Here is a 26,159-nt window from a genome sequence, read left to right as displayed (position 1 = left end):
CTCTCCTGCAGGGGGCGCTGCTGGCTCTGGGGTTACAGGGGCTGCAATGATTCCCCTGTGCCTGCAGGGGGCGCTGCTGGCTCTGGGGTTACAGGGCTGCAATGATTCCCACTCTCCTGCAGGGGGCGCTGCTGGCTCTGGGGTTACAGGGCTGCAATGATTCCCCTGTCCCTGCAGGGGGCGCTGCTGGCTCTGGGGTTACAGGGCTGCAATGATTCCCACTCTCCTGCAGGGGGCGCTGCTGGCTCTGGGGTTACAGGGCTGCAATGATTCCCACTCTCCTGCAGGGGGCGCTGCTGGCTCTGGGGTTACAGGGCTGCAATGATTCCCACTCTCCTGCAGGGGGCGCTGCTGGCTCTGGGGTTACAGGGGCTGCAATGATTCCCCTGTGCCTGCAGGGGGCGCTGCTGTCTCTTGTTACAGGGGCTGCAATGATTCCCCTGTGCCTGCAGGGGGCGCTGCTGGCTCTGGGGCGTGGTGATTCCTCCAAGCCCGCAGGGGGCGCTGTGGCGCCTGCTCAGCCCCATTTCCCCCTCGTGTTGCTGTCACAGAGCAATGGGGGCACAGGAACCTTCTGGAACAGCAGAGATGGGCACACCGAGGGTCACGAACCAGGTGTAGCAAAGCCCTGCCAGAACCCTCGGGGGTCCTGGTAGGTTTCCAGTTTTTCTGTTCCGCTTTGGTGTGCAGGTTTTAGTTTTGTATTAAGGGTTACTAGCATCTTTTCTCATGGTGGTGATGTCAAAACTGTCCTGTTCCAGCTGGGGACTCAAGGAAAATCTCTTCAAACTTCAGGCTCTAATCACAAAGAAAATGAAGAAATGGAGGGAGGGCAAGCAAGGAGGATAAAACTTCATTATTTGAGGGTAGTAATTGTACAGTTCACTCCTGTCTGAGAACGGACTAAAACCTATAAAAATGTGAGATCTTGTGTCCAAACCCTCTTTTGCTTCCATTTGGAGCCATCCAGGCGGGACCACGACTGTGGCACTGGCACTGCCAGGGTGTGACCTTTGCAAGCCTCTCAATAAATATCCATTTTATTCCTCCTAACTCTGTCTGGCCCCTGTTCCAGCTCTAGGCATCAGCACTGGCCAGCCAGGCAGGAGAGGTGAGGCATCTGGAAAACTCCTGGAGTCCTGCTGGCAGCCCCGGGAAGGCCAGCAGAGGTCCAGAGTGTCTGGAACTGGCCATCGCTGGGATCAGGTCAGGTTTAAGTGCAGCAAAAATCCAGAAGCAGTGGAGAACAGCAGGGCTGGGCAGGGGCTGCTCCCTCTCCCTCCTGGGTTTCCCTGGGGCACCCCAGCAGATGGGGAGGATGGTGGTGGAAAGGTTGGAAAGGACAGAAGCCTGCAGGGAATTCTCCCCACAGCAGCAGCAGCCTGCCCCAAAACCCCACCTGTGCCCCCTCTGATCCTGACTTAGGGCTAAGCCCAGCCCTGGCCTCCAGCCCAGGCTGGCGGTGTCTCTGCATTTCACAAGAGAAATCCCCCCAGCTAAGGGATGGCAGAAAACTGCACCCCAGCTCCTCCCTCTCCTCTGCCACATCTCTTCTTAAGTATCAATCTTCTCATCTATGGCAGAAAAACCCTCTGAGAGAAAAGGAAAAAAAATCCTAACCTCCAACACTCAGAAACAATAAAGGACCAAAGAAGCACAGTCAACAGGCAAGGAACTTTACTTCCATTTCACAAAACGTGATTAACTACCTGCAGCCAGCTGCCTTTCCGGCTGGGGTGTGTAGCTCCCCTGGCCTTTTGGAAACACACTCAGGTGTTCAAGCAGCAGCCCCCCGGGGAGCGTTTCAGCAGACAATGTAGCGCACCAGCCCCGAGCTGCGCAGCTCCCGCAGCCGCTGGCAGTGCCGCAGGATGCTCAGGATGCTGTGGAAGCGCTTGTCCAGCTTCAGCTGGGTGAACTCCCTGATATCCGCCTCCACGATGAAAAACACGCCTGGAAAACAGACAGAAAACACTGTTGCAGGGTACACGGGGACTTTCCCGGGTGGCAGCGCAGCTTCTTGGCAATTCCACAATCTACAGTTCGTAATTCCACAGTCAGCAGCAGATCCTCACACGGGCACCACCATAGCAGTGCTATTACTTTATTTTGGTTTTTTTATCTCTATTTAGAGCTAGGATTTAAACTGGAGACACGGGTTTTCTTGTTTGGACTTGGTTGTTTATTAAATTTTATTTATAGCATAGAGAGTTTTGCAGTACTTTTAGCTGACAAGCTGAAAGATCTGTTTGGATGTATTTAGTTAGTTACTAAGGCCTTTAAAAAGTTAACTATTTAACTAAAAGCTAACATTTATATTATTTATACTTTTGATTTAATGACTAAACACTTGTGACTTGTACTGTCTACTTTTTATCTAATTTTTAAAAAGTACCACTTAAAATTAAGAAGAAGGAATGAGAAGGAAGAAGAGACGATGTCAAAGAATTTATATTTTGTTTCATACTTGTTATTATATTTTAAAACTTTAAAATCTAAACCTTTTACCACATGAAATTACACAGTTCTAATTAAACTTCACACTAGTGATTATTACTCAAAATTGGAAGCCTTCTCCAAGCCCTTAAATCAATAGTAGTGTTTTCCAGGGGGTCAGTGCCAGAAAGCACAGAAAATTAAAAATTCCTAGGTTTAGGGGTTCCAACAGATGTCCTCACACTATATTGGGAGCTTTGTTCTATTTTTAAAATTTGTCATCAGAAAGAGAATTGCCAGCCCTCCCATGAAGTTCAGACTCTGTCTCCCAGCAGGCACTCAGGCTCTGCAATTAGACCTTTGAGTAAGGACACAGCCCACCATTCCCTGGACTTATATCAGACTTGGAAAGAATAATTCAGCATCACCTAAGAAAATTACAGGAAAAGACCGACCACTTTCAACAGCATCATGCCTGTGTCTCCAGGAAAATGGCACAGGCAAGTCCTGCCTCAGAGCTGAGAGCTCACCTCTTCTTGTAGCTGATTTATTGCTTCCTTAAGAAAATTGTCATTAAAATCCAGGCTGCCCAGGGCAGTGGTGGAGTTACCATCCCTGGAAGTGTTAAAAAACCATACAAATGTGCCCCTTGATGACATGCTTTACTTTTGAATTAAACTGTGCTCAGTAGGAATTTGTGATCTTAAGAGGCCTTTTTTAACCCAAATAATCCTGAATTATGAGTAGTATCATGCTAGTGAGGAGGAGGACACAAGGGTAGGGGTGATCCAGCTTGGAAAAAGAAGATACCATTCTCTCTCCTTGCTTTATCCTTAACACAGAGGCAGTGACATCTTAGAAAAAAATGGAGCATCTCTTTCTCCTTTTAACTCCTTCCAGTTTCACTGAGAAACAGATGATCCAAGCTGGAAAACCAAAGCTGCCAGTGAAGAACTAAGGCCCAAGAATTATGTTTGCAACTGTAATCTCCTCCAAAATCTTGCTTAGAGAAAGCTGAGAAACAACAGATCATGTTTTCTCACAGCCTGAGCCTCTCATGAGAGTTGGTGTCTCACAGGGAATAGAATCTTACTGTCAAAACCTGGAGGTATTTCCCCATAGAGGAACTCTGGAATCTCAGAGCTTGTACCCCCACCAAATCCACATACAGATGAGAAGTAGGAAGCTTGTTGACTAGGAAAAGAAAGAAGAACAGCACTACTGCTCAAAATAGAATTCTTGCAGGATAGAGACCATTTGCAGCTCCAGGAACACCAAACAGTGCTGGGGAGCCAGGCCTAACCTGGCATGCTGTCTGTTACATCTGAGGGATCATCAGAACATCCTGAATTTTGATAAAACAAGATTCCTTCTTGTATGTGCTCACAGCCCAGAGTGGCAACATTCAGCATAGCAGGACCTTTTGTGTGAAGAAATCAGAGCAGGGTGAAGGGTGGTGGTTTGGTCCACATGCTAAACAACCAGCTAAACTCACTGCACTGCCTGAGTGGCTGGAAGTGACCCTGATAAACCAGGCAGCATCTTCTCCCATCCTGAAATCAGACCAGAGGTCAGCTGGCAATCAGCCAGGCTCAGAGCCAGTGGGAATCCTAAGCAGAGAGATTGACAGGAGAGATTTAAGCAAACAAATCAATGAATGTGGAATGTCATCCTGAAAAATGCAATGGATAAAGACATTTAATCATTTTGTGATGGCCGGATAAGAACCATTTGACAGCCTGCCAGGCCTTTTCTCTAGACTTTCTAAATGATTAGTCATAAAAAAACCTAAATAAAACCATCTACCACACAAAAACACATGCTCTATCACATGCTGGATGTCCCAGTTTCCTAACTTAACTTCCCAAGATAAACAAGAAATAAAGACCTTCTCTCAGGTACTTAAAGAAATTAGAGCACTTCAGTTTTTCAGACTTAAGCCCCCCAGCTTTCTGACAGAAAATTCTCTGACCAGCTGAACCTTTCTTAAGTTGCTAAAATGGGTCCTTCACTGTAGCCAAGACTGCTGTGGATCACAGGACAGACTGAGCAGCACTCCATCCCAGGAGGGCCCTTCTAGTGTTCAATCTTTCTTCTACAACTGGGGCTCAAACCCCCTTCTGCTGTCCTAAGGATGGGAACAATGAAACCAAAAATATGTCATAAATTAAACTGATATAGCCAGTATTTTAAGAAATCCAGATTAATATACACTGTTGTTCAACTGAGGCAAAACACGCTTAGAGAGAAACCAAATCATCACAGCCAAAACCAGAAGTCAGTCACACAAATTTATCCAGCTGCATGTGCTCAGAATGCTTTTAATAAAGCCCTTTACAACAATGACCTGTATGACAACTGAGACCTCATCTGGAGCCTTATGTGCAGCCCTGTGACTCCAGCATGACAAAGACAAGAGCTGCTGCAGCCAGTGCAGAGGAGGCAGGAGATGCTGCAGGGCTGGAGCCCCTCTGCTCTGGAGCCAGGCTGGCAGAGCTGGGGGTGCTCAGCTGCACAGAGAAGGCTCCAGGGAGAGCTCAGAGCCCCTGGCAGGGCCTGAAGGGGCTCCAGGAGAGCTGCACAGGGACTGGGGACAAGGCAGGGACAGGACACAGGCAATGGCTCCCAGTGCCAGAGGGCAGGGCTGGCTGGGATATTGGGGAGGAATTGCTGGCTGGGAGGGTGGGCAGGGCTGGCACAGGGTGCCCAGAGCAGCTGTGGCTGCCCCTGCATCCCTGGCAGTGCCCAGGGCCAGGCTGGATGGAATTGGAGCAGCCTGGGACAGTGGGAGGTGTCCCTGCCCATGGCAGGGGTGGCAGTGGCTAATCTTGAAGGCCACTTCCAACCAGAACCGTTCTGTGGCTCTGTGTTCATTTTACAGGTCTCAAAGTGCCAGCATGTCCATCAGATCAGAATTCCCTTCCTACAGAAAAGCTGCATTTGGAATCCAGACGTCACTGATGTGATCATAGGATAATATCCAGAGTCTTGAAGAGGAGGAGGGGAAAGGGGGCAGAGAGACATCTCTTTTTCTGTGAGACAGAAGAGAGTTTGCTCCACTCCTTATGCCTGAACCTGGAAGCATGAGGGCATTCTAAGGACATCACCAAGCTTGACATGTGCAGTACACGCCTCCAGGAACAATTACATACTTGTTCCCAAGAGGAAAGGCATGCCAAAAAGGAGATTTTAATACCAGAGATTTACTGTGCCACAAATTTTTGGAAAAACTAGCCTGTAAGTGCAACTTGCTTTTCAATTGAAAGAAAGGTATCTTGGTTTTTACTCCCTTTATGCTTTTAAGAGGAAAAAATTTCTTGATATTATCAGACAGACTTACCTCTTCCACAAAGCCACTGCAACACAATTAATTACCCAGATTTCCCAACTTCAGAACAAATTTTTAATAGTTCATGTCCAATCAAGTTTAAGCTCTGAGAACACATTTCTATTTTTTGGTTATCAAAATAAGAGTTTCCAGATCCTGCAGTGATTCCAAACTAAATCTTGGTGCACTCAAAGTTTCTACCACGACACACCATCAACAGGATGTATTTTCAATGAAAACATTCAAAAAGTGACCCAATCTCTGTGGGAAACTCTTCTGTTAAAAATGCTCAAAAAAAGATCAGCATTTTTACACTACTCCTGCTACATCCAAGTGTTATGGGTTTGGTACTAACAAAGGAAAAAAATAAATACCTTTTGTGTCCTTAGTTTCTTCTTCCATGAACCTGTGGTAGAGATTTCTGACTGGTACACTCATGGACTTCAAAGGCTGATGCAGGATCTTGTACTTGCCCTCCACAGCATCATTTATCTGTGTGACAACTGCATTAATCTGATCACATGTTATACGGCCCTTCAGATACCTACAAATAAAAATAACAATCAGTAACCAGAAAGTCACAAAGTTCCATGTTTATTCTTCTCTTTCACCAGCCTTAACTGAACAAGCTGTTCCTAGTTAGGGGCAGTTTCTCCTGCTTTGTGTTAATGAATACAGGTAATTGCTAATTCTGTCCATTTCCTTGACTGTTTAACAATCTTGAAGGTAAAAAAGCCATGACAGAACCTAAACCAGAAAGATAAAATATCAGAAAGCTAAATTGACAAGCAGGATGTATTCAGTGCTTGAGCTGTAAAAAGCTTTTCAAAATGGAAACACTGCTTTTACAGTGTATATAAATGTAGTGAAGAATAAGATCTGTTGGTAACAGCCTAGAAATACAGGAAGCACAATTTTTTTTTTTTGGATGTGGCACTCAGTACCATGGTTTAGCTGAGGTGTTAGGACACATGTTGGACTCAGTGATCTTGGAGGTCTCTTCCAACCTGGTGATTCTGTGATAATTTGGGATTTTTTTGAAGTACTACCAGTTTTGTGCTGCCTTCTGTAATGGACTGTGCAGCCCACTGAGCTGTGCAGATATCATCCTGCACCAGCAGCATCCATTTCTGAACTCTCAGAGCATTTTATAACACTAGTACTAGAACAATAAAGCCTCTTGACAACAGCCTAGAGGTACAGGAAGCACAGAAGATAAAGAACAAAGTGATGTGGTAATACTAGAACACTGGGATATTTGCAAGTAAGACTGTTCAGTATTTATAGATGTAAAGCCATGCCTTCGAGGAGAAGAACCTGTGCTGCACACTGAGAAGCCACTGCACAAAAATGAAAACTGAAACTCAAATTGCAAGCAATCAGCTAAACACAACACGACCCCTCCCTATAAAAAATGGCAGTAAGCAAAAATGCCAGCCTTGCAACCTGCATTGTCCTGTGGCCTTCACTCAGCTGCTACAACAAACCAAACCTGGCTCTTTGTGTTTCCTCCAGTGTAAGATTTCAGACCTGAGGAATTGCACAAGTGTTACAATTCATTTTAAGAATGAATGCCTTAGGTCAGTAGAGCTAAAAGCTGTGGGACAGCAAGACTGAAAAGATCAATGAACAGCAAGTTCCTCCCTTGTTTTAATCCAAACAGACAGGCTCAATCTTTGGAAAACACACAATGAATTCAAAGCAGAAGCAGATAATCAATTTCAAGTTCAGTATTCCAAACCAGAGTTTGGGCAGGCATTCTGCAACTGCCAGCTCAAAATAAGTGCTGTAGATTCCAATAGCAGCCAGTCCCTGCCAGGCAGGAGCTGCCTAAAACCTGAATTCAGAACAACTGCCCTGCCTCCAAACCGCGTTTGAAACTCAGTAACCACCATGTTACTTGCAACCAGCTTTCAGCTTCATTGATCCTCTGATTAATTCATCCCTGGAGGTGCAGCCAGCTCTCAGCTATAAAAACACTCTACAGCTTTGCAGAGTAATAAAAGCCCCCCGGAATGCAGCCCCAGCACAAACACAGCCTGTGACACAGCAAGGCTCTGCCTGTGTGCACTGACTGCTCTTGATTGCTCTCTCTGCCTCTCTCCACCACAGGGGAGTGTGCAGAGTGAGGAATGCTAAGCCCAGAGGAATAAAACACCTTTATTTAACTTCCTCTGCTCCCACTGTCAACACACAGATGGTGAGCACACTTAATAAAGCCAAGGGACAACCTCAGCTCAGAGAGGCAGGGCTGGGTTGGATAAACTTAAAAACCAAGTGCTCTTTGAGAGGCCCTCAGGCAGCCCAGATGGTTTAATCTGAAACTAAACTCTGTCAAAACCAAATGGCATTTTTATTCTGTGCATAGCTAAGGTTAATAAAAGCTCCAGCTGTCCCACAGCCCTCTCATGTTTCTACCCAACCCATGGCTGGCAAACCTGATAATAATGACATTTATTTCAGTCCATACGTACACCAGTATAAAAACACAAAGCTGAGAAGTTCCAAATTCAGGCATTTAATTTAGATTTAAAATAACTTTAAAATCTGCTTCATTATTCCAAATGCAATAAAAATAAAAACTCCAATTAAAAAAATAATAATAAAAAAAGTCAGTTTCTTTTCTTAATCCACAGAAGTCCATTTTCAAAGCATTTTTTCCATAGGTATGAAAACCAGAGCACAGTGCTGTGTTCCTCAGAGAGAAGAATAACATCAATATATCACATTTATATCACTCTAAAACAGATAAAGCTTGTAATGGCCACCCCCTGCTCTCTCAAAAATGGTTAGGCTAAAATAGCCATGTATTATTATCCCAAACCACCATCTTCTGAGAGTTGAGAGTCATAATGAATGCACAGAATCTGAAATACTTTCAGCACTAAGATCTTTAGAAAGCAGCAGGAATTCTGGACACAGAGTAAAGCAAGCATTTTCCTCTGCCTCAAAGAAAAAAAGTTGACAAAGGCTGTGAAATGTCCTTTATCTTCCTCCAAAAGAGCACCTTCCTGCAACAGATTTGAAGAGTGAAGTAATTTGCAAGTTTTTGATTGTGCAAAGTGTTCTGTTTGATCAGGTGCTCCACATCTGCCCCCACACTGAAGCCTGTGTGTCCCTTTTAGTGGCCTGATGGTGTTAGGAATAGATTTTCCCCCATGCTCAGCACAAAGCAAGTGAAAACAGCCCCCATTTTTCAGTGACCACCTCCCACCCTCCAGTGCTACCTGAAGAACTGGGCCCTGAACCAAATTCTCATTCTTCCAAGAGAATACATTCATTAAGAGAATTTATTACAAGTATTTGCTGCTCAGATTTGGCCAATCAGGATGTGAAATTGCAAGTCCTCCCTTAATCTTGTACTACAACAGAAATAATGGTAGATTAATAGATCTATGTAAATTCATGTAAATTTTCTTCCATGGAACAAACATGCTTCTCCAATCTGAATAAAATTAAATTTCTAGATAAATAAATTAAATTTCTATAATAAATAAATTCTAATAAATTCTAATAAATAAATTAAATTTCTAGAGCTCTACCAGCACAGTCAAAGCTGCAACCTTTCCATAATGGGTGCCTTCCAACACAGCTGCAACATTTCCACAACAGGTGCCTTCCAATTCAGGTTTTTCTGTGGCTTTGTGATTCTGTAATGGATGTGAAGAGGATTTGTCTGCCCTCTGTCCTCATCCTCCACGCCCATGAACAGCAGTGGAAAACCTTCCACTTTCAAGGATTATCATGAATTCCTTTAGGTTGGAAAAGCCCTCTGAGATCATCAAGTCCAACCTCTTGCCCAGCACAGCCAAAGCCACCACTAAACCTCACCCCCAAGTGTCCTTCCAGCTGTCTTGTGATGTGGAAGATCACAGCCTTAACTGCAAGTTAAAACAACATTTGGCTGGAATGGTCTGTGTCTGTTTCTCTAGCCACAGCAGAGATACACACCAAAAATTCCCATGCTCCAGCTTTATCCTCCCATTATTTTATCAGGAGACAACTACCTAAGGGAGTAAATCCACAAAATTCCTGAGGTGTTCTGCAGAATAAAAATACCAGCTGCATGCTCTTCTATGAAGTAACCAGAAGTCCTTTATCATTAGCTCAACATTCAGGATAAGGAAGAAAATGGACTTTACTCACCTGAAAATTTGAAGGCTATAGAAAAAAAATATTGGAAAGCCTCAAGTAAAGCTCAGACTCAAAAGCATATTTCTTATTGAAACAGGTATTGTCAGGGAATACAGTGAATCTAGAGTGCAATAACAATTCAGCCTTAGGCATCAAGAGAAATTTCTTCTTTTTGCAGAAACATTTGCCCATGCCACCCAAATGCCTTTTAAAGTTATTTCTATATGTTATACCTCAGACAAAGATATCCATTAATCACATCCTAATGTTAGGGGAAGACACCCACAGCTTTCTATTCCCAGAAAATTGGGAATTTCAGTGCAAAGTGGGTTTTTGGCTTTTAAGAAGTCGGATTGCTTTTCCTGTCTCAAGACAGATTGGTAAGTCAAGACTTGAAGTTTACAGAAACCAATAGTTGGGTCAAATAAAAACAGCATTTATCATTACTTTTCCTTCTGTGGAAGGAAACAAACTCTTGTGTAAACAAACCCTTCATCTTATGAGATGATGGCTCTTCTTTTTTAATGTCAGTTCTCAAAACAAGATCACTTGTCCGCAAATAAATCTGCTGATTTAAAAACAAAAATAATTCATACAATTACAGTGACTTTTGATCTAAGAGTTTTAGGTTTTAACTGATCAGAGTTCATCTGCCCAATATCAGTATAAAAAGAGCCCTCCAGTAATTCCATTTTGCCAGCATTGCATTTGAACTATTTGGAGCTATTACCATGTTTCACCCCATGAAATATTCAATCTCTGTCAGTCCCAGTTGTGCAAGAGGCCACTCTCCCAAACCTGTGTGTGCCACCCAAACTGACCTGCCAGGATTTAAGAAAAGACACGCTTACTTACGCAGGAATGCTTTTAAACTCCTCTGTGGTTATTAATGCCACTTCTTTAATGACTATTGGCTGTTTTGCAGGCTTCTTTGCCTTCTTAGGTTCTACAGCCTTTTTTTGCCCTTCCTGCTTCCCAGCTGGCACGGTGATGCTGTAAAACAAAGGGATATTCAGGGTATAAACAGCAGGTATGTAGCCAGGAGAATTCCACTACACTATTAAATCTGCTTAGTCACAGATCTAAGTTCCAGCCTATCTGTTAGGGTGAACACAATTAACAACATTTCAGAAAAGAAACGTCAGTAAAGCAAGCCTACTCTTTCAAATTGTATCCTTCAGCTGACTTCAGCACAGCTCTTGGTTTCTCTGCTACAGAGGCTGCCAGCAGGTGAGCTGGAAGCAGTCCAAGTGCAGCATGGCACAGCTCAGAATTCAGTGTACCATTACATTTCACACAATGCAAGGCCTGGCTTTTTATGAGATGAAACAGTGTGCACAGAGCTGCAGCCTTAACGGGCAGATTTGAAATACTTCATAGCTCTTTGAAACAGGTTCAAATCTTGGGAAGCCTATTAAACTTTTGAAGAAAAGAAATCCAACACCACCTGGCAAACTGGTTTGGTTTCAATACTTGTAACATTTTTTTTAGGCAAGATCCAAAAGGTTGAAGAATTTCCTGATTTATTCCTGATTAAATTCACCTTTCCTCTAAATTCTCAGCTTAGAGCCTCACACCCCAAGGGATTTGCTCCTCAGCAGGACAGCAAAGGTGATTCATATGGCCAAATGCACTGTCATCAGGACACATGGACAGGACTGGGATGTGCAGCAGAATCAACCAGAGCAGTACAGAGCTCATCTGGACAAGGAAATGATCCTCTGCTTGGGTCTGACTGCCCCACAGGAGACCCTTGCTGGACATGGGGTCCCACAGCAATGCCCTGTCTGTGGAGCCAGGGCCAGGATTTGAGGTGTCACTTGGTGTGACACTGCCAAGCCAGGGCCAGGATTTGAGGTGTCACTTGGTGTGACACTGCCAAGCCAGGGCCAGGATTTGAGGTGTCACTTGGTGTGACACTGCCAAGCCAGGGCCAGGATTTGAGGTGTCACCTGGTGTGACACTGCCAAGCCAGGGCCAGGATTTGAGGTGTCACTTGGTGTGACACTGCCAAGCCAGGGCCAGGATTTGAGGTGTCACCTGGTGTGACACTGCCAAGCCAGGGCCAGGATTTGAGGTGCCACCTGGTGTGACACTGCCAAGCCAGGGCCAGGATTTGAGGTGTCACCTGGTGTGACACTGCCAAGCCAGGGCCAGGATTTGAGGTGCCACTTGGTGCCAAGCCAGGGCCAGGATTTCAGGTGTCACTTGCTGTGACACTGCCAAGCCCAGTGTCCCATCCCTGAGGAACAGGAGGGAGAGGACAGCAAGTGCCACCTGCTGCCACCCACACTGCCTGCCCAGGGACATGGGGACAGGAGCAGCTCTGCTCTGTGACACAACACAGAGCCCTGCTGAAAGCCAGCACATCTGCAGACAAACTGACTCACGTGTCATCGCCTGAAGAACATCTGTTAGATTGAAGATGTTTGAAGAACATCTCAACAACAACAACAACAACAACAAATCCTGGCACCCTGCAGCTAGCAGGGAATGTCAGCAAACGGAGGGAAAGGGAAGGGGGGTGGATTTTGGATATGGTGGAGCTGGGTTTGGAATGAAAGGATAAACACAAAGGAAGCAAGTTCACATCTTGAAACTTCATTCCTCCCACGCTCCAGCCTCCTGCTGTCTATCACCCTGCAACAAATCTTTTCTAGATGATCCCTCACCTCCAGGCACCCCTCCTCTGTGTTCCCACCCCTCCTTTGCCCCTGCCCTGTGCAGTGAGGTGCTACAGACACAGCTCACCACTGACCTGAACCATGAAAAGGAAAAACTGATGCCTGTTTACAAGACCTGGCTCTGCTGGAATGAAAACCTGCTCTCAACAAACACGAGGGATACAAACAGCTTCAGAGATATTGAACTTGTTTTTTGTGAGATTTCTGTGGTACACAAGAACAGAAAACCCAAGAATACAGGAGAGAAATAATAGCTAAAGACATGAATCCCTCAGTTTCTCTGTGTGGGTGTTTTCATTTTCCCAGGGACTTCAAGGGTCTGTCTCACTAATGTTCAAGTGCTCTTCTGCTTTCTGCACCATCTCACAAAAATCACTCCTCAGCCCATTAGTATTCACAGTCCCACACATCTGGGGACATAGGGGAACAGAAAGGAAGGAGGCCAGGAGAGGAAAGTTTGGAGAAGAGACCTAAAAGACATATAGACACTGATAGAGTGAGTTTGAACAATTATGCCCCTTCTTATGCCCCTCCCTGACCCTCCACTGCACAACACAATGAACACCAAGAAATGACAAAATGGGGACAAAAGGAGAAAGTGTGTTTTGACAAATGGCATCATAATTCAATGTATTATAACTCAAGGAAAACCAGCAATAAACTGAGACTGACATAACAGCAGCTGTGAGCTGGCTGAGCACAATCTGTAGAAAATTATCAGAAAAGCTTGGCTTGTTTTACACATTGTGGTTCTCTAGAAAGGGAAGAACCAGCTGAAGTCATATCACAGTTAACTTCCTGATCACAAGCAGGACAAGATTGTAAGGGAAACCAACATCACAAAGAATCTTTTGGTGGCACAATCACCAAATGAGCCTCATTTACATCTAAACAATTTCCAGGAGCTAAAACAAAGACAAGACAAAGCATTTCCCACAATTAGAAAGTAAGTTATGACAGGAAGGCAGAACCCAAGGGGTAATTTCTGAAAAACTTCAGTTCTTACAGATGCACACATCAAAAAGCAACATTTAAATTGGAAAGGAACAAGACACCCCTAGAGACATTTTGAGAGGCTGTTTCCTAAACTGAGGGGTTCATGTCTAAAGGTTGGAAATAATAAAAAATCTTCTGCACAAGTCATCCCTTCACCAGCTAAAAACAGTTTCAATACAATACAGACACCAATGACCATATTGCTACACACCAACAAAAATCACAATTCCTTTTTCTCTTCTGGAAGCCTCTTTCCTCACATTTAACATTTTACTTTGCTGGAATATGTCTGTCATCTTTGAGACTGATGCTCCTCTGGCATTAGGAACCAGACCAAGTAAAGCTGGCAGATTCAGGGCACATACTGGAAGCAGTGAATTCAAACTAATGCATTGCCTTCTGACAAGCTACAAGGTGGGAAAAGAACACTCTGGGACCCCCAGATAACAAAACACTACAAGTGACCCCACCTGACAAACACTAGCAACACTCCAGGAAAAAGAAGGCAGCTCCAACAGGACAGAGGAAGAGATGAGAAACTCTAAAATGTCTTAGAAGCCTTCTGAGTAACAGCTGTTATTTCATATACTTGTATTTTCACACACTTCAGCCACTTGATTTTGAAAAGCTTCTTACCACACCCTGTCCAAGGTAAGGGAGCATCACAGCTAGCTGAAATAAATGCAGGATTGCTGTAGGGAAAAGAAAACAAAACTACCACAAACACAATTCAAAGCCCCACAGAAAGATGACTGAGTTAGAGGATTTTTGGGTTTTTAATGGTATTTGGAAGGGCAGTAAGGAACTTCAGTTCTAGAGACCCAGCATTTGAGTCATTAACCCTTTAATCCATAGGCAGGGTAGTTATAAATCAGTGTGTTTGTGATTCTAAAGCAAGGGATGCTCTAACTTAGAGAAGCATTTTCTTTGTACTGTGTCTCACCCACCCCTGGAAGCTCCCATTGGGAAAACCTGGTATTTTATAGACTTGACCTGAGAGATTTGTTGGTGTGCTTGCAGCAGCTTGGGCAGCTCCAGAGTCAATACACACAACAAGTTTGGCTCCCAGAATCTCAGAGTAAATGTGGAGTGAGAGGAGCAGAGCTGTACAGCACTGCAGCTGAACCCTGCCAGCAGCAGCCCAAGCCCTGCAGGCTCAGGTACCACATACCAGCTCTTGGTTGGCTTAGGCAGGTAGGGTGGAATGTGCTCAAGGAGGTGCTGTGCTGCTTCTTGATCTCTCTCAGCAGTTTTCTGGATCTCCTGAAATTAATATGAGACTGCATCAGAAATCTGATCCTACTAACGTTCAGCAACTAAAGTTAGGCCAATATTTTATTTTCAGCTTTATTAAGAAGTGTCTTTCTTTTATTCTCCCACCATCACCTTACCTCCTAACCCCATAATTTCCCCAAGGAAACTAATAAAGGTACAAAGGAAGGAGCATCACAAAATGTCAGAGAAATTTGAGCAGGAAAAAGGGAACTTTAGCAATACACCCTCAACAAGGTCTGGTCAGGGGAATGGTGGTAGGGAAGACAAGATCTCATGGTAAACTCACCTCCATCCCACAAAAAACATTTCCATGGAAGACTTAACAAAGGCAGTGCAAACACACAGTAGTATAACAGACAAATATCCTAATTGAATACTTGTGCAGCTACTGCAAATATGTAGGAAAAAAAAGAAAAAGAAAAAAAAAGTAGAACTGCTCTTTAGATCACCGCATCAATTATGATAAAGACAAGTTTGCAAAGCTAGTGATGAAGACAAGCTTTTAATAGCCTTAAGATTTAGGAAAGTAGACTTAGATTCGATATTAAGAATAAATTCTTCCCTGTGAGGGTGGTGAGGCCCTGGCACAGGGAAATGTCCAAGGCCAGGCTGGACAGGGTTTGGAGCAAACTGATAAAATGGAAGGTGTCCCTACCCATGGCATGAGCTTTAAGGTCCCTTCCACCCTAAGCCATTCTAACAATTCTATGATACAAGCCTTGGAAAATAACATTTTTAATGTTCATTGGTCTGGAGAACTGCTTAACAAGCCATCAGCAAGCCTGTTCCAAGCCCCAGTTTCTCTTTAAGCACAAACATCCAAACAAGCATCCAAACATCACTAAGGATCTAGGGGAAAAAAAAACATGACATGTATCAAAGATTTTTTGAATCTTTCAGTATTTTATGAACAGGAAAAGAAAAAAAATCTTACTTTCAGCAAATTTTTCAGTTTTTCTTGCTGTTTAATTATAAGTTCCATCTTATTCAGGAGACCATGTACAAAGTGCAGCTTATAATGTATTTTATGGAGCATAGGCTTGCAGGACTCATCTTCACCTGTAAAGGAAGAACATTAAACTACAAAGTCTCCAAGAAAAAAAACCAAATCCAATATTCCTTCCCTTCACAAGCAGTGATTATCTAACTCCCTGCTCCCCATCCAACATCTCCATCCAGGAGAAGCAGCAAGCCAAACTGTCAGCCTTAAACTTCAGACAGCCAACAGAGCTCATGGAATAGTTTAGTTTGGAAAAACACTCTCAGACCAGGTCCAACTATTCCTCCAGAGCACTGCCAAGGTCACCACTAACCTGTGTCCCAAGTGTCACAACCACATGCTTTTAAATCCCTTCAGGGATGGGGACTCCAACACCTCCCTGGGCAGCCCCTTCCAATTTCAGACACTTTTCCATGGATAAATTCCTCCTGGTGTCCACCCTGATCCTCCCCTGGCGCTGAGCCCGTTCCCTCTCCTGCTGTCCCTGTTCCCTGGGATAAGATCCCAAATCCCCCCGGCTGTCCCCTCCTGTCAGGAGCTGTGCAGAGCCACAAGGTCCCCCCTGAGCCTCCTTTTCTCCAGGCTGAGCCCCTTCCCAGCTCCCTCAGCCTCTCCTGGGGCTCCAGCCCCTTCCCCAGCTCCGTTCCTGCCCTGGACACGCTCCAGCCCCTCGGGGTCTCTCTTGGAGTGAAGTGCAAACCCAAACTGTTGCTCTTGCTTACCTATGTCTCTCAATTGGATGCACTTTTTAACATTTGCAATCTTTGTATTGATGTGGAAGCATAAATCTTCCAGGGATGAGGATCCCATTTCTTTCGTCATCACACTGAGGGGGAACAAAACTCAAGGCAGGAATTAAACAAAGACCTAAGTTGCAAACATTGCCTACAAAAGCAGGATTTTTAGAAGAATCCTGATCATAGAAGCAGAGAACATAAATGAAACAGCAAATGGAGCAATTCTCTTTTATCTTACTAAATTGAAGGCAGAAAAGGAAGCAGACAGTGACTGGCAAGCCAAAACTGACTGCCAAGCCAAGAAGTTTCCCAGAACTCTGGAGTTAAATGCAGTGCAGCAATTCCTCATGAGACTGGGAACATCCTTATTGTATTGAAGTGTCCAAAAAAGGAGTTGAAATTTAGTGCAAAAAACAAGAAATACCTGGCTTACATAATCAGTTTTAGAAGGCTCTCTCAGGGAGACTACATCAGATGACTGATGTTTAAAGAGGTGTTTTTTTACAAAATGTAATTAAGCCAAAAAGAGTGTTAGCAGATCTATTAGGAAGTCTGAAGGGATCAAAAAGAGGATTATACATAGATTACTATACTGCCTATAATAGAGTTACTAACCCTACTATAGACAGGAATTTATTAAAAGAAAGTTATACAATGTGATAAACAGCCGCATTTAACACTGTGGCCCAGCGCTGAGCGCTCACACAGCTCCCTCCGGCAGCTCACACTTGGAAACTTTCCAAAACTCTCCATTTCGCTTTTGGTTTAAAATATTACAAACTACGCCCTTATTAAATGCGTTCTTAGAGATCTGCCGCCTTCCCCACCTTCCACCAGGGCGCTCCGCGGCGGATCGCGATACCGTGAGGGGATCGAGGGCACCCGCTGCGCCCGGCGGCGGCGCCGGCTTCTCCTCAGCTCTTACCAGGCGCAGCAAGGTCAGTGATTCCCGGCCTTCGTCCCTGTCCCACTCTCCCACCCGCTCGGCCGGGCAGCAGCGAGAACGCCGCTCCTCCTCCTGCGGCCCGGTGCGAGCGCCGGTTTGAATCCGCCGCGCTCGGGCGGCCGTTGGGGAGGGCGGGGAGGGAGCGTGCGCTGAGGGAGCGAGAGGCGGAGCGGGAGCGCTGAGGGAGCGAGAGGCGGAGCGGGGGCAGCGCTGAGGAGAAGCGGGGTGGGAGCGCTGAGGGGAGCGAGAGGCGGAGCGGGAACAGCGCTGAGGAGAAGCGGGGCGGGAGCGCTGAGGGAGCGAGAGGCGGGGCGGGAGCGCTGAGGAGAAGCGGGGCGGGAGCGCTGAGGGAGCGAGAGGCGGGGCGGGAGCGCTGAGGAGAAGCGGGGCGGGAGCGCTGAGGGAGCGAGAGGCGGAGCGGGAACAGCGCTGAGGAGAAGCGGGGCGGGAAGAGCGGGAGCGCTGAGGGAGCGAGAGGCGGGGCGGGAGCGCTGAGGAGAAGAGGGGCGGAACGCGGGGCGCTGAAAGAGGTTGTAGACCAGCTGTGGGTCGGTTTCTTTTCCCAGGCAGCCGTTGATAGGACAAAGGGTTGTGGCGCCAAGCTGCAGCAGGGGAAGCTCGGGTTGCATTTCAGGAGGATTTTTTTCTGGAAAAGGCGTTCTGGCATGGGAAGGGACTGGCCAGGGAAATTTGGAGGCCTCATCCGTGGAGGGACGTGGTACTCAGTGCTGTGGTCTGGGTGGCTAAAGGGGTCAATCATAGGTTGGACACGATCTCGAAGGTTTTTTCCAGCATTTGACTGTAATTCTGTGAGTCTGGAGGGACTAGGGGACTAGGAGGAAGGGCGTCAGGCAGGAGCTGTGAGGGGAGCGGGAGCTTGGACGGTGTTGTCGATTTTAGGAGCTGTGTTCAACTTAGAAAGGGCACGTTTATTCAGCGCAGCTTGCAAGGAGGACCTTCCCACTAATCAGCCTGCCAAGGGGTAAAATGTTGCATCTATAAGTTACATATATTATACAGTAAAATTCACATGATAACACCCACTTACTGCATTCTCCGCCCACCTAATGCATATTTACTTAATGACGCAATCCTAACGCACGGCTTGAAACCGGTTCTTCACTAGGCAAACTCCTCTTGAACAAATGATTTCACGTAAGTTTCGTTTACAAAAGGCGAGAAAAAAATCTGAAAGACATAAAGCACAGCTGAAGGGGGACGAGAGTGTAAGGGAAATTAACCCACAAACACCAGAGGTTTATGTCCAAAAAGGAGACAGAGGAGTCCTTTTTGCTTTATTCGAATAAAGGGAGAGGCCATGGGGCATTCCCCTGGGATCTCTCGAATTTTGGAGGACACAGCCTCCCTTTTTATCCTATTTTCCCGGCCGCTTTTCCCTCTCTCTTTCCCCATTGGCTGAGGTACTCGAGAGGCACAGACTTCCCGGAACGCCTGACACCTGACATTCCCCTCTAATGTATAACCCTCCCTTTTAATTTTTAATTCTTGTAGAATTCAGTTTTCCCCCTCCCCGTTGCTTCTTTCATCTTCTGTTACCCAATTTTATTTACCAGCAAACCTACAGTTCGTTTGTAAAGGCAAATCTCTTTTTCCATTCATCAATCAGTGTAATCCCTCTCATTGTTTCTTTTATCTATAGGTGCTAACTTTACCTACCAACAGATCTACAGTTTGTTTGTAAAGACAAATGTAACATTCCTCTCAATCCCTCCTCTTTTATTTTTAGTAATTGTCTTTACAAACTTTAGCTATCATTGTCTTAATTTCTTGTTCTCGTGTCCTTTTTGGTTTTGCAATTATTTGCAATGACATCAATTTCTGTCCTTTTGTAGCCATCTCTGGGTCAGTAGGCATGGCTATAACCTGCATCCCCTTGATCACATGTTGAATAAGTTGTATTAAGCAAGGGATCATGCATGGTAAAAAGATTAGAGTTGCTACAGCACATAAGAGGAAAAAAAGCAGTTGTTTAACCCACAGTCCACCAGGTAGCCATGAAAACATGTCCCATTCCCATCCTTTCCATGTTTGGACAGGTACATGAGCTAACTTTCTTATTCCTTTTGCTATTTGTTTCACCACCTTTCCATTGTCATCTATTTGCAAACAGCAGTTTGAGTCATTTAATTTACCACACATGCCCCCTTCTTCTGCTAATAAGTAGTCTAATACCATCCGGTGTTGAAATATTGCATTTCTCCTCTGAGTACATTGGTCAGCAAGAAGGTCAAGAGCTGTAGCTGTCTGGTTACTTACTATTTCAAAGACAGCTTGTAACCTGATTATCCGATTTAAATTATAAATGGGTTCTCGGGCACCTGATATTAATTCACTAGGATTCCAAGTGGTTGGGCCATAGTGTTGTATGATTCGTTCAGGTGGCCATTCATTATCACCCCACTTTTGGCTGCTCCCCCCAGCCAAAGATACATCAATTGACCGTTTTTCCCTGATTAGATCATCATATACCTTGATTCCTAACTGGTTTCCCTGAACTTGTGGTAGCAGAAAGAACAGAGGTCTGATATACCCCACATAACATATTCCTGACCAGTTTGGGGGTAACCTGCGATAGGCATATTGGCCACAAATCCAGTAATGCCCCTTTAATGCCCATGTCCCGTTGGCAAAGGGACCTTCCCAATTTTCATGATCTACTGGGGGGTCAAAATACAGCTTACTTCCTGGGCCTAGTGGTCCCCCAAGAATAGTTGCCCCACCATAAGAATCACATTATTTGCACTTCCATGCTCCCACATGAGGTTTCCAGCTGCAGTTACATCCCAGATCTGTTTTATTAGATTGGGACCAGAACCTGCTAAAAAGAGTTCGAGTTCCATTCTGGTGTTGCCACTTCCACTGATAGTCACGAACAACATGTGTCCTACTTGTGGAATTATCTCGGGGGCAGCTTAAAAATAAGGAGTCAAAAAACTTATCCCTCCCCACTGCTTTACAGCCTTCCAAATCTTTCTGGTAAGTATGGTAGGAACACTTTACCCAGCTACCATTTGAGAGCTTAACATGAGTTTGATTCCATCTGCCTTGATATCTGGAACAATCATAAGGAAGGCATTTGGGGGTCCAACAATCTAAACCCAAAGATAAAGTCCAGTCACAAACACTTTTCCCCACGTATATGCTTCCTGTTCTATTTAGACAATAAGTGCCTCTTTTAGAAGAATGAAGCCGCCATGGACTTCCTTCTTCATCCCAGAATCCTGTTCCATTATGGACTTCACTCAGAGTGCTAACCCACCATTTAGGTTCGACTGGGCTGGCCACCCATGGCCAGTTTTCAGATCCTCCTGGCCCCCCACAGACCCAGCAATTGCTAAGGTTAAAGGTTTTTGCTACTTCTTCTCCTAAGGTTAAAAACTTATTTTCCCGTTCCTGGCCCCATCCTAACTGACAGTATAAAGGTAAGATCAATAAGAGAAACATTCTAACTGGGTTATGTAATTCCCTAACCTAATTTTTACTTTCACGTTGTCTTCTGCACCTGTGGTGAGTGAAGGCACAGAAACAGCTTAATGTAAAGGAAAACAGTGACAGCAAAGGGCTGGCCCCCCAGTGACTGGAGATCTGAGAGGTGGGATGCCCACACAAACTTATTTCAGCAGGCAGTCCGTGGGTGGGCACACGAGGCTTCCCTCGATGTCGACGCACTTGCTACTGCTCCAGTCCGCCCCTGCGGAGTGTCAGTCGCGGCTTCCCGTCCTTCTCCTCCAGCTGAGATGTCCAAATCTCTGGGGCCTTAGAGACCTTGACCCGAGTGTGATGGGTCCACCCGTGTTCAGCTGTCTTGACGGCTGTTTCTGTGGTCAGCAACACCTGGAAAGGTCCACGCCACTTCACCACCAGTGGTGCTTCTTTATACTCCTTAACTAGGACCCAATCTCCTGGCTGGATGTTGTGAACAGCAAAGTCCAAAGGCAGAGTCTGTGCCAGCTGAGCTTCCTGTCGAAGAGATTTCACAAGAGACAGTACCCGAGACACATAATGCTTCAAATACACATCACTTATCTCTATCCCCCCACTAGGCTGAGAGTTGCAAGGATAAGGAATTCCAAACATTAACTCAAAGGGAGATAATTGAATATCTTCCCTGGATCTGGCCCTTATTCTTCCAAAGCCAGGGGCAGGAGCCATACCCACGGCATCTTGGTTTCTATCACCAGCTTCAGAAGGTGTTTCTTTATTTCTCCATTCATTCTTTCAACCCGACCCGAACTTTGGGGGTGCCAGGGGGTGTGCAGGTTCCATTGTATCCCTAAAGCAGCCATAACTCCTTGAAGAATTTTTCCTGTAAAATGAGTTCTCCTATCTGAGTCTATTGCTTCCACAATTCCATATTTTGGAATTATTTGTTCCAGAAATACTTTAACAACTAATCCTGTAGTTGCTGAAACAGTAGGGAATGCTTCTGGCCAGCCTGTTAATTGACATACTATTATCGGAAGATATTTAAACCTTGCCACTCGGGGCATTTCAGTAAAATCCACCTGACATCTCTGGAAGGGACATACAGCCCAAGGCCTCCCTCCCCTGGCAAGTTTCTTTGTAACCTTGTTATTGGTTTTAGCACAAGTCAAACAACCCTCAATAGTTGGTTTTGCCAAGCTAAAAAGACCCACAGCAGCATACATTTTTAGGAAGGCTTCTGCCAACCCTCGAGAGCCCCAGTGACTCCCTTCATGAAGTTGTTTTAACAATTGTAAGGCCAGAGCTTTTGGGATCCACTGCCTCCCATCCCTTGTAAACCAATTGTTTCCTATTTCTTCTGCCCCACTCCCCCTAATTATCTCGAGTTCCTCTGGTGGGAAAGACAGACTCTCTGGCAGCGGTGCAGCCACTGGGAGCAAGGGGAGGATCCCAGAGACCTCTGGCAACAACGCAGCTCTCCGAGCCTCCCCATCAGCCAATCGGCCTCCCATTGCCCCCCCGCCCCGAGCACCCTGCCTGATGCCCCACAATGTGGACCACTGCCACCCCCTTTGGCAAACTCATCACCCCCAATAGGCGAGAGACCAAGTTTTCATGGGCGAACGTCTCTCCCCTAGAATTTAATAAACCTCGTTCTTCCCACAGTTTCCCAAATGCATGTATCACCTCATAAGCATATTTAGAATCGGTAAAAACATTCACTGTCTTATCCCGGTATAACTCACAGGCTCTGATCAGCGCATACAGCTCAGCTGTCTGGGCTGACCAGGTGGGCGGTAACCTCCCCCCTTCCTTTAATTGTTTGCCATTCGCGATAGAGTATCCTGTAAAACGCTTCCCGTTTATTACTCTTGACGACCCATCGATGAACACATTCTCTCCCTCAGGCCAGGGATTATCTCTCAAATCTTCCCTAGCTCTAGTCTGGAGATCTATAACCTGGATACAATCATGGCTTTCCTCCTGTCTCCCCCTTTCTTCGGGGCCATTCAAACAGGAGGCTGGATTAAAATTTTCCCCATTTTTAAATTCTAAATCCTCCTGTTCCATTAAACAAGATTCATATTGTAATAATCGAGCACTCGTCATCCACATAGAGGCTCTCTCAGTTAACAAAGCTTTAATCTGATGCTAAACTTTTTACAATCACATACCCTCCCATTATCAGCCCCTATCAGAGCTGTGGTCACAGTTTCTGCAGACAATGGAGCCAGCCTCTGGCCACTGGGTTAACAACTCAGAAAAACAGGCGACAGGCTTCTGTGTTCCTTATTCTCTTACACGAAAATTCCTTTAGCATGACCCAGCTCAACACCCACATGTAGTTGAAATTCCTTTTCTGCGTCCAGAAGAGCCAAGACCAGAGCACCAACTAATCCATCCCTCAATTTTCCAAAGCACTGCTCCACTTCTGGTGTCCACATCACAACACCAGGACCGCTCTGGGTTAAAAAGTTACACAAAGGTCTAGCCACAACAGAAAAATCCTCGATCCAAGCTCCGCCGTCCCCCACCAACTCCAAAAATTTCCGCAACTCCTTGTCAGTCTGGGGCAAAAATCCCCTGCACTCCTTCTGGACTAACACACTGCAACCCCTCAGTCAGAAGGTGTCCCAAATATCTGACTCCCTCCTCAACCACCTCTTTCTGCTCCCCCTATAACAGCAAATCATCTACATATTGCAACAGCTTAACTCCTGAGGGTGGAGTAAACTCTTAATATTTTCTGCAAAGCTTGCCTAAACAAACTTCGTATATCTCTGCAGCTGCATTTCAGCATAAATCTTACCAGACGTTTAACATAAAGATATTACAGACAGTAACACAGACTCTGTGTTACATCTTTTTTTTTTTTTTTTTTTTTTTTTACTCTTGTTACTTTTCACAAAACTAATTTGCTTTCCCATTCTAGTCATCAAATCTCTTCCCAGTAAATTACAGTCACAATGAGGAGCAATCAGAAACTCATGCTTTTTAAACCCCTCCCACACATTTAGCAAATTCCCATGCTTTTCCCTGTATTACTTGTATTTTCCAGCAAAACTCACAAAATCCTTAAAACAGAATCCTAATCTCTTCACGTACAATCTGCATTTCCCATATATTCCTTTATTCTCGTTCTCCCTTTCTTTATCACACACGGTATACCAGAGTCAGTTTGCGTCCTGTCACAGTGCGAACACAGCTCCTCCCCCACCGATGCTCCCAGCGAGCACGGCCCGCAGCATCGCAGGCGGCTGGGCACCCCAAACCTTACGGGGCCGGGGCACCCCGAGTCTCACGGGGGCCAGTGGACACTGCTGGCCCTGCCCGGGGCTGGCGGGGTCAGGCACAGCCCCGCGCTGAGCCCCGGCAGCCCCACAGCCCCCAGCCCGTGTTCCTGGTCCCGCAGCTCCGTGCTCGGACCTGCCGCTCATTGCCTCACCCATACCTATCACACACTCCTCCTCAATTCTCTCCAACACACAAACACTCTCCATCCATCCGCCACTGTCGAGACCCTCTCTCGACTTCCCTTTTTGCCCCCCAGGGCATGGACTATCGAGATCCCTTCTCGATTTCCCGTATTGCCCCCCCAGGGCATGGATTATCGACACCCCTTCTCGACCTCACTTGTTGCCCCCCCCCAGGGCATCTATATAACATGGCCTTATAAGCCCCTTTGACAACTTATACTCTGGCCACACAAAATAACAATATTTTATCATAATTCCCATAGTTACTTCCGGGTGAATATACAATCTGTCCCAAGACCTCAGCATTCTCCCCAAGGGACTCTCCGGGGGTATTATGGGATCCTTTTTGCAGCGTCCCTTTCCCGGCTTCACCCTTCCAACCCTCCATGGGTTCCCCGTTTCACCTGTGCTGCCCTCCATGGGCGCCCTCCCAGGTGTACCTGTGCTACCCTCCATGGGTTTCCCCGTTTCACCTGTGCTGCCCTCCATGGGCGCCCTCCCAGGTGTACCTGTGCTACCCTCCATGGGTTTCTCTGTTTCACCTGTGCTACCCTCCATGGGTTTCCCTGTTTCACCTGTGCTGCCCTCCATGGGTTTCCCTGTTTCACCTGTGCTGCCCTCCATGGGCGCCCTGTTTCACCTGTGCTGCCCTCCACGGGCGCCCTCCCAGGTGTACCTCTTCCCCGAGGATCCCATTTTACTCACCGGTGAGATTTTCAGTGGTCCTTCCCTGCGGACTCTTCACGGACCCCCCTGGTCCGCCACTCGTCTGTCTCCTGGACAGTCTCGGGAACCCAATCCATCGCCTGGTGCCAGCCGGCACCCGGGGAGCTGATCACCGCAACTGGGTGAGGCGCGCCTTCAGCTCCACCGCTGCCTGCCGCCCCGGACGGTGGAAATATCCCGGACCGAGCCCCCAATTTGTAAGGGAAATTAACCCACAAACACCAGAGGTTTATGTCCAAAAAGGAGACAGAGGAGTCCTTTTTGCTTTATTCGAATAAAGGGAGAGGCCATGGGGCATTCCCCTGGGATCTCTCGAATTTTGGAGGACACAGCCTCCCTTTTTATCCTATTTTCCCGGCCGCTTTTCCCTCTCTCTTTCCCCATTGGCTGAGGTACTCGAGAGGCACAGACTTCCCGGAACGCCTGACACCTGACATTCCCCTCTAATGTATAACCCTCCCTTTTAATTTTTAATTCTTGTAGAATTCAGTTTTCCCCCTCCCCGTTGCTTCTTTCATCTTCTGTTACCCAATTTTATTTACCAGCAAACCTACAGTTCGTTTGTAAAGGCAAATCTCTTTTTCCATTCATCAATCAGTGTAATCCCTCTCATTGTTTCTTTTATCTATAGGTGCTAACTTTACCTACCAACAGATCTACAGTTTGTTTGTAAAGACAAATGTAACATTCCTCTCAAGAGGGAAAGCAGGAACGCTGACCAGAGCGGGAAGGGAAGGGCGGAAAGTGTGGGGAACTGCTGAGGGAAGCAGGGCGGAACGGGCAGGAGCGGGGAAGGGAGACGGGAACCCGAGGAGGGCGGGACAGAAGGGCGGAATGCAGGATCGCTGAAGCGAGCCGGGTGAGGAGGAAGGCGGGATCGCTGAGGGGAACGGGAAGGAAGGCTGGGATCACTGAGGGAACGGGTAGGAAGGTGGGATTCCTGTGGGGAACGGGGAGGAAAGCAGTAAGGCAGG

General features: G+C 46.1%; 1 protein-coding gene across 1 annotated transcript; it reads right to left on the bottom strand.

Moving 5' to 3' along the window:
* Nucleotides 1-1,801: 1,801 nt before the first annotated feature.
* Nucleotides 1,802-17,659, bottom strand: SKA1 (spindle and kinetochore associated complex subunit 1). Its single transcript, XM_079330377.1, has 7 exons — nt 17,516-17,659; nt 16,576-16,679; nt 15,788-15,912; nt 14,750-14,841; nt 10,754-10,891; nt 6,139-6,308; nt 1,802-1,953 (listed from the first exon to the last, which is right to left on the bottom strand). The coding sequence occupies exons 2-7, from the start codon at nt 16,673-16,675 to the stop codon at nt 1,805-1,807; spliced, it is 774 nt and encodes a 257-aa protein (XP_079186503.1). The 5' UTR covers nt 16,676-16,679; nt 17,516-17,659; the 3' UTR covers nt 1,802-1,804.
* Between the last annotated feature and the right edge of the window lie 8,500 nt (nt 17,660-26,159).

The sequence above is a fragment of the Erithacus rubecula genome (genome assembly GCF_903797595.1).
Source record: "Erithacus rubecula genome assembly, chromosome: Z".
NCBI classification, from domain to species: domain Eukaryota; kingdom Metazoa; phylum Chordata; class Aves; order Passeriformes; family Muscicapidae; genus Erithacus; species Erithacus rubecula.
This window is presented reverse-complemented; position numbering and strand designations above follow the sequence as displayed.